This window comes from Chiloscyllium plagiosum, chromosome 2 (assembly GCF_004010195.1).
Source record: "Chiloscyllium plagiosum isolate BGI_BamShark_2017 chromosome 2, ASM401019v2, whole genome shotgun sequence".
Taxonomy (NCBI): Eukaryota; Metazoa; Chordata; class Chondrichthyes; order Orectolobiformes; family Hemiscylliidae; genus Chiloscyllium; species Chiloscyllium plagiosum.
Genome location: NC_057711.1, coordinates 55624 through 64813, shown reverse-complemented (window position 1 = coordinate 64813; position 9190 = coordinate 55624). Strand labels below are relative to the sequence as shown.

The 9190-nt window shown below is 42.8% G+C and overlaps 1 protein-coding gene across 1 annotated transcript in view; it reads right to left on the bottom strand.

Annotated features, from left to right (window-relative positions):
- Positions 1 to 9190, bottom strand: part of nup155 (nucleoporin 155) — a 198611-nt gene that overhangs the window by 168249 nt on the left and 21172 nt on the right. The window contains exons 5-7 of the mRNA XM_043721181.1: positions 4004 to 4074; positions 3510 to 3602; positions 541 to 707 (exon numbers count right to left, since the gene is read on the bottom strand). Coding sequence (XP_043577116.1) covers positions 541 to 707; positions 3510 to 3602; positions 4004 to 4074 — 331 coding nt within the window. The remainder of the gene's footprint in view (positions 1 to 540; positions 708 to 3509; positions 3603 to 4003; positions 4075 to 9190) is intronic.

The window sequence follows — 9190 nt, the reverse complement described above, 5'->3', positions numbered from 1 at the left end:
CCGCCCTCTTGACCTGCAATCTTCTTCCCGACCTCTCCGGCCTATCACCCTCACCCTCACCTCCTTCCATTTACCATTTTCCTACGCCCCTCCCCCAAATTCCCTCCCCCGTACCCTTTATCTCGGCCCGCTTGGCACACCAGCCTCATTCCCGAAGAAGGGCTTATGCCCCTCCTGCTTCTCGGATGCTGCCTGGCCTGCTGTGTTTTTCCAGCACGACATTTTTCATGATTGCCCTGTCTACCTGGGACTCCACTTTCAGAGAACTGTGAACCTGAAATCCAAGTTCCCTCTGTTCCATGACACTCCTTAAGGCCCTACCATTCACCATGAAACTCCAATCTTGATTTGACTCTCCAAAATGCAAGACCTCATCCTTAGCTGTATTAAACTCCACTTGCATTTCTCAGTGCACTTGTCCATCCTTTTGCAATTTCTAATAACCTTCCTCACTATCCATGATAGCACCTATTTTCGTATCATTTGCAATTATAAACTACAATGTAGCAATGGCTGAGAGCAACAAGAAAAAAAAATTACCTGATAGGCAACTTCGTACAGACAACCATCTTTTCCAGCCAGGAATATACGGCCAGTATCTGTGGCAGTGATTGCCAGCAGATAGGTATTGTCTGTGGGAATGGAGTACAGAGGATCTGGCAGGAGTTGCATCCCTCCACATACGTTGTCACTTAGGATTCCCAGCCCTAAAGAAAACAACAAGTGAATAATTGCAGATATAATAAAATATCATTTTAGCTTTGCTTTCCACAAAGCCACACTAATAGCCACATTATAGAAGGGTTGAGATAGCAGTGAAGAGGGTGCCAAAGAGATTTACCAGGATGTTGCCTCAACAGTTTTAGTTACAGACAGAGATTGGACAAACAGTTCTGACGAAGATTCACTGGATCCTAAACATTGACTTTGCTTTCATTCCACAGATGCTACCAGATTTGCTGAGTCACAGAGGCCTGACAATGCAGAAAGAGGCCCATCGAGTCTGCACCAATCTTCCGAACAGCATCCCACCCAGACCTAGCCCATGATCTTATTCCTGCAACTCCACATTTACCTTGGCCAATACTGTACACCAAACGATCACATCTTTGGACTGTGGCAAATAAATCAGAGTGCCCGGAGCAAACCCATGCAGATACGGAGAGAACACGCAAACTTCCCAAGGCTGGAATTGAACCTGGGACCCTGGTACTTTGAGGCAGCAGTGATAACCACTGAGCCACCATGATGTCCCTCATAGTGACAGAGTTTCTCCAGCAATTTCTGTTTCCATTTTAGACATACTGGGATTGCCTTCCTAAAACAAAAGAGATTGAGAGGAGACCCTATTGAAATGTATAACATTAAAAGGCATAAATAGGGTAAATAGGAAGAAACTTTATCCTTTGATGGGGGGAATCAATGACCAGCGGCACATATTTAAGGTAAGGGACAGAAGGCTTAGAAGAGACATGCCGAAAAACGTTTTCACCCGGGAAATATTTACATGTGCACTTGTGGTGCCAAGGCTATGGTTCAAGTGCTGGAAAATGTGATTAGAATTGCTGGGTGTTTTTTTTTGACTGGTGCACAACAGGCCAAAGGTCATTTTCTTTGCTGTAGCTCTCCCTGACTCTATGACCCAAGGCAAACAGGTAATTACTGGTGCACGACATGTCCAGAGAGCTCTGCATCTCGAGTTCTTAAACAGAACCCAACAGCCCACAGTGATTCCCTTTCAATAATCTAAAGTTTAGAACAGAAGAGTGGCCATTTAGTCCTCCTGAGTGTGTTTTCCTATTCATGGTTGATCTGCAGCTAACTCCACACATCAACCCGGCCTTCGATATTTTTGGAAAATAGAAACCCATCAATATCGGTCTTCAAGTTTAACAACTAATCATTCTGCTGTAAGGTACAATTAAAATATATGGTAATATTATACATTTCAGATGTTTGGATTTTGAGGAAGTGGCACATGGATTCTCTAAGAGGTTTAATGATTAACTTGGAAGTATCTCTATAGCCATGGTGATTTACTTTAACGGTTTTGGAGACACACAATAATTAGAGTAATTGGGTTTTATTTATATTGTCTGTGATTGTATGAAGTAAATAGTACACTGCATTAGACTTTCAATTTAAAGATTATGAAATTGTTTCTTTTTGAGTTTGGAGAAACACCCATTTCTGGGTAAAAATTCTTTAGTTTCAGTTTTGGGCAATTTGCAAAAGTCTTGGCTGAACCAGGATGTGTAAAACAGTTGCTCCTGAGAAAGGGGAAGTGGTTTCGGACTACCAAGAGAAGTGTTATTTCATTATCGGGAGTTGTTTTAAAGTTCCTGACTGGATATGCATCGTATCTGAATGTCCAATAAACATATCAGCTGTAATTATCGATTGCCGTTCACAGCAAAGTGCCATACTTCAACCACTACAAGTATGTGTCAAATGTTTCCAAACTTCACTTTGGGAAGATCTGCTTATAATTTTTAAACACCACTCCATAAACGACATCACCAACCCAAGGAAACCTAAACACATCAATAAAAAGCAGGCCATACCACCAGTGCTCACCGATGATGTTACCTCGTTACCTGGTGATGAAACATCTGAAAACAAACCTTCCAGCTCAGCGAGCAAACTTACATTCAGAACCTCAACCTGAGCTACAAATCTTCTCAAAACTCACTAACAACGGGTTTTTCAGGCTCCTGCTCCTCTAATGCTGCCTGACCTGCTGTGCTTTACCAGCACCATACTCTCGACCAATGGATTCATGGTCATCATTTGACTCTTAATTCCAGATTTCCATTCAGCTGAAATTCCACTCTCTGCAGTGGTGGGATTTGAACTCAGAAACCCAGAGCATCACCTGGGTCTCCGGATTAACAGTCAAATGTTAATACCATTACGCCACCGGCTCTCCCAAGCTTAACTAGAGGTTTTTTAATAGCTGACTCAGAGGATTACAGAAGTTACAGGAGACCATTCAGCCCATCTCCTTTGCAGCTCTCTGCAAAAGGAGTGCAGTTGCTTTCATTCCTCAGCCTTTTCCACTGAGCTCTGCAAGTAGTTTTCCCCTTCAGATAATGATCTTATTTCCATTTGAACCTATCTGTCAAGCAGTGCATTCTAGGCTCTAACCATGGACTATGGAAAAGTTTTTTTTCTCCTGTTGCTGTTCCTCTAACCAACAATGATCTTAAATTGCTTTTGTCTGCTTCTAGATCCTTCCAACAATAGGAACAGTTTCTTCCCAAGAATTCTGCCTGGATCCCTCATGATTTTGAATCAAATCTCCTTCTCTGCGGAGGTCTGTCCCTGCTTCCGCAATCAGTCCACAGAACCGAAATTGTTCACCTTCGAACCATTCTGGTGAATATCCTCTGCATTTTGTTTAATACCTTCACATGCTTCCTTAAATGCAGTGTTCAGAACTGAATGAAGTTAAAGATTAGAATACAAAAGCCAGTGCTCCATTGAAAGATTAGAAATGATTTGTGCACCTGTCTGAGAATTGGTGAAGCTGACGCCAAGAATCACAATGTCAACAGGAGTGGTCAGTACAAGTAGCTGGCGGATGTGAGGCTGGAATATACCTAGAAACGAAAATTAGAATTCTCATTACAATGCTGAATAGAGGCAATGGACCTAATGTCAGGATCTCCAGCATCTAAAAGAGATTATTTCAAGTATATTCACAGCAAATCATCAAACTGGATCCACTTCTGTCACAGATTTCATCACAAGCAGCAGTGTTCAGTCCATTGCTCTGTCCTGAGCAGCGATCTCCAGTTGTACCCATAAATAGGAACATACTCAACATCACCATAGAAGGAGGGTAATAAACTCTCAACCCATGCTTCTGTGACAGAGTTACATAGAATCAACTCAGACTCCAGGTAAACAACTGTTCTGGTTGTGGATTACAAACATGACAAGCAGTTTTCTGATATCTGGCTGTGCTCCTCAGAATCTGGGATCAGAACAGGTGACTTACCTCTTTTGGGTTTTACTAGCCCCACCGAGAGAATCGTTTCACTCAGTCCATCAAAATAAGCTAAATCACCCCTGAAAATAAAGCAATAAATGAACTTGAAGATAAAGAAACATATTGATAGACAAAGCCACACAACACCATTATTTCATGCAAATGCTTTTGCTGCACATAGACCTCCACATCGTACAGTTGCCCTGTCCCAGCACGACCACAAAGCTGTCAGCCTACCTAAACCAAATGGCCTGGAGTGTCAGAGAACAGTTCACTTGAGGAAGTGGCCTAAGAAGTAATGGATGTGTTGCTGGTCTTCTTTCAAGATTCTACAGACTCTGCAGTTCCCATGGTTTGGAAAGTAACCAATGTATTTGCACTACTTTAAAATAATTTTAGAATAGAAAATGAATGATAAATTAGGCAGTCTGACATTGGTAACGGGCAAAACTCTGGAGTCTGTCAAAAAGATTCAATAGCAGAGCATTTAGAAAACAGTGACTGGATTGGACAAAAAAAGCATGAATTTACTTCAGGAAATTATGTTTGCCAAATCAAGCATGAATTTACTTCAGGAAATTATGTTTGCCAAATCAACTGGAATTTTGTGAGGCTACAATTCATGGAGTTGATTTGGATGGGGAGAGGAGCAGATGTGGTTTATTTAGACATTCAATAAAGGATTCAATAAAGTCCCACATAAGAGATAAGCATGTACAATGGTAGCTCATGAGATTGGAGGCCAAGGGTGAAATAGACTGCGAATTAACTGGGAGACAGGAAACAGTGTAGGAATGAACATGTTACTTGTTAAGTGGCAGCCAGTGACCAATGGGTAATGCAGTGCTTGGACCCTGACTGTCCACAAAATGAGGAAATGAAATGCAATATCTTCACATCTGAAGATGACACAAAGCTGGGTGGGAGGATGAACTATGAAGACGATGCAGAGGTGCTTTCAGATTTGGATACAAAAGAACAAAAGGGAAGTACAGTACAGGAACAGGCCCTTCAGCACAGAAGTCTCTACCGATCATTATGCCCTAACTAAACAACAAACTTTCTGCCCTTATTCGGTCCATAATCCCTCTATTCCCTCCCTATTCATATAACTATTTTAAATGTCGCCAGCATGCTTGCTTCCACCACCTCTTCTGGCAATACGTTCCAGGCTTCTACCACTCTATGTGAAAACCTTCTGTCGCACATCTCCCTCAAACTTTACCCCTCTCACCTTGAATCTGTGCCCCATTGTAATTGAAACTTCAACCCTGGGAAAAAGCTGCTGAGTATCTAGCCTAGCTAGGCCTCTCATAATTTTATAGATCTCTGGTTGCAAGTTTGCTTGCTGAGCTAGTGGATTTGTTCTCAGGCATGTTGTCACAATGCGAGGTAAATTCATCAGTGAACCTCTGGTGAAGTGTTGGTGTTCTGTCCCACTTTCTATTTACGTGTCTTGGTTTGTTGTGGTAAGTGATATCATTTCCAGTTTTGTTTCTGAGATGTTGATAAATGGGGTCCAAATCGATGTGTTTGTTGATGGAGTTCCGGTTTGAATGCCAGGCCTCTAGGAATTCCCGCCATGTCTTGGTTTAGCCTGCCCCAGTCAAACTGCTGTCCCTGTCCATCTGTATGTATGGATATCAGTGATAGTTGGTCATGTTTTTTGGTGGCTAGTTTCCTGCCAGTCTGTGCAATGTAATGTTTGTTGCAGTCCTTGCTGGGTATTTTGTGTATGACATTCATTCTGCTGGTATGGGTTTGCTTTGCAGTTCCTTTGCTAGCCTTATGGTTGGTGTGCCAGAAAGTGAGACTATGGGTCTGAGGGGGGGGGGCCCTTAATTATGTACCTTTGGTAAACCATAGAAACAGGGTGTGCTGGATCCTTCAGGTTTCATTCTTTGAAGGTTTGTCTTGTTAATTTCACCTGTCTTGTGTAGTTGCCTCAGGGCTGCTGTAATGTGGTTTACTAACTGTGGAATCTGGTCCAATGCCACCTATTGGGAGGTGTCGGCAATGGTTGTATGAGACAACTCCCGTATCTGTGGGTCCGGTTACCGGAGTTTCAGTTACCCGCTGTTACTGCAACCTGTATATATAAAAGGGAATGTTCTAGGGACCAGGAGGCTGCCGAGGAGACACGTTTCCCATTTAAATGAATGGGTTGGCACTCATTAGCAGTAGGTTCTGTAATGTATCCCCCAAGACTACGTGGGGGGGTTACTGTAGTATGTTTGCTTTTTCAATGTACTGTGTTCTGTTCAGGGCAGCAGTCATATATCATTTGTCTGCCAGTAGGTTTACAATATTTCTGTCTTTTCCAGGGCTTTCCTTTCCAGTGTGTTGAGGGTGTTGCCTTCTTTCTTACTGTTTAGTATTGGTGCTCCTGAGTATTGGTACTGTCTGATGGCCTGCTGGGTTTCTTCCCTAAGTCCATTGTCTTTCAGGATGGATGTCTGTGCTGCTAGGAAATCCTTTTAATTCACATCCCCGTGGTTGAAAAAAAGTTCATCCCTCATACTCGAATGGCTGTTTCAATGTCTGAGAGTGGGTGGTCAAACAGTTCTTTATCCAAGTCTCAGAGTTGCACATGTCATTGCTGTGAGAGAGCTTGGATAGTTTTTCTTGTCGGACTAGTCTTTTCTTCATCTTGGTCACACACACTGACCAGATACTCAACTACAAGAGCAACCATCACAACATCCACAACTGAAGCTGCATCAGGTCATAATTTAAATGAAGCCACAATACAATGCAACACCCAGGAACTAAGAAGCCAAGGAAAGCACCTATAGAGTGTAATCAGGAACAACAGTTAACCAAGTCTATCGATTTCTGCAAGGGACACCTCAACAGGAAGACGCAACATGCCCAGAGATTCTAGTCACCCGACCATACATTAAAGACATCTCAGATGAAGACCGGATTACACCAGCCCCGAAGCATCATGGTGGCCCAACTTACCACCACACTAAAACAGCTGATGAAGACTAGACAACATCCTGATGAACCTTCTCTGCACTCTCTCCAAAGCTTCCACATCCATCTCATGGTGTGGCAACCAAAACTGCACACAATGCTCCAAATGCAGCCTAACAAGGGTTTTATATCGCTGCAACATGGCTCGCCTAGTCATGTACTCCATGCCCCAGCCGAAGAAGGCAAATGCCTTCTAAATCACCTTGGCCACCTGTGTGGTTACTTTTAGGCACACCTCGATCCATCTATACGCTAATGTTCCAAAGGTTCAGCCATTTACAGTATAATTCACACCTAATTTTGATCCTCCAAAACACATCACCTCACATTTATCTGGATTAAACTCCATGTGCCATTTCTGTATCCAAGTCGCCAATCTATCTATATTCTGTTGTATCCTCTCACAATCGTCAGCACTCCACTAATCTTCATGTCACTTGCAAGCTTACTGATCAGACCACATTTTCCTCCAGATCATCATTTATATATACTACAAATAGAGAACCTAAGACTAAACCCTGTGGAACACCACTGCAGGTAGTTCTTCTGTAATATGCGTCTTGTCAGCAAAAATGGGCAACAACAAGATTGACGAATTGTGGATGTTGTTTGCATAACGCAAACTTTCTGCTGAATGGGTATATCTGTGTTCCACAGCACAATCTTCTACAGCTGTTTCCCATAGCTCAATTTTGCAGAGGAACACCACTGTCTCATGGTAGTAGAACGACCTGTAGTTACCGGTCTCCATTCTGAAAAACACCCTTCCACCGCTACACTTTGTCTTCTCTGACTAAGCCAGTACTGTATGCATCTAGCTAGCTCACCCCGAATCCCATGTGATTTTAGTTTTCGTACTATGTGGGACTTCATCAAATGCCGTACTAAATTCCATATAAACTACATCACAACCCTTCCCTCATCAATTATCTTTGTCAGCTCTTCAAAAATTTCAGTCATGTTGGTAACATGTGACCTTCCCCATAGAAAATTACACTGCCTGTCACTAACTAGTCAATTTTCTTCCAAGCGTGCACATATCTTCTACAAGAGCTTCCCCACCACAGATGTCAGGCTCACTGGCCTATAATTTCCTGCTTCTTTTCTTAAACTCAGAGACTATACACATCTGCCATGCATGTGCCCAATGTGGATGAATGCAAGGTCAGAACAAAGAACAGTACAGCACGAATAGGCTATTCTGCCCAAGTCGGTGCCGATACACGACACCTTTCTAAACGAAAAAGTTTGTGCCTCTACGCAATGCGTACACCTCTATTCCCTGCCTCTTCACGATTTGGAAATTTCCAAATAAACCTGTCGGACTATAACCTGGTGTTGTGTGATTTTCAACTCTGCCTATTCATGTACCTCTCAAAATATCTCTTAAGTGTTGTTTTGTGTTGCCTCTCCCACCTTATCTGGCTGTACATTCCAGGCACTTAGTATCCTCTGCAAATAAAAACTTGCCTCTCATATGTTCTTGAATCTTTCCTTTTTTATCTTAAACCTATGTCCCCTAGTAATTGGCATTTCTACCCTGTGAAAAAAACTCAAATTATCTATTTTAACTATTTCTCCCATAATTTTGCAAACTTCTATCCGGTCACACCTTATCATTAACATTCAAGTGAAAACAAACCAAGTTTGTCCAATTTCTCCTAATTGCCTGTGTTTGGAAGGTATTAGCAACATTGTGGTAAACCATTGCTGCCCCCTCTCCAAAGCATTCACATGCTTCTAGTAGCATGACAACCAGAACTGTAGGAGAAAGTGAGGGTTGCAGTTGCTGGACATCAGAGCCGAAAATGTGTTGCTGGAAAAGCGCAGCAGGTCAGGCAGCATCTAAGGAGCAGGAGAATCGATGTTTCGGGCATGAGATTTCCTGAAGAAGGGCTCATACCCGAAACGTCGATTCTCCTGCTCCTTGGATGCTGCCTGACATGCTGCGCTTTTCCAGCAACACATTTTCGGACCAGAACTGTACACAACATTCTAACTATGTCTAAACCAATGTTCTACAGAGCTGCAATATAACTTGGTTCTGGATCAATGGTGCTGGAAGAGCACAGCAGTTCAGGCAGCATCCGAGGAGCTTCAGCAAAATCGACGTTTCGGGCAAAAGCCATTCATCAGGAATAAAGGCAGAGAGCCTGAAGCGGGGAGAGATAAGCGAGAGGAGGGTGGGGGTGGGGAGAGAGTAGCATAGAGTACAAT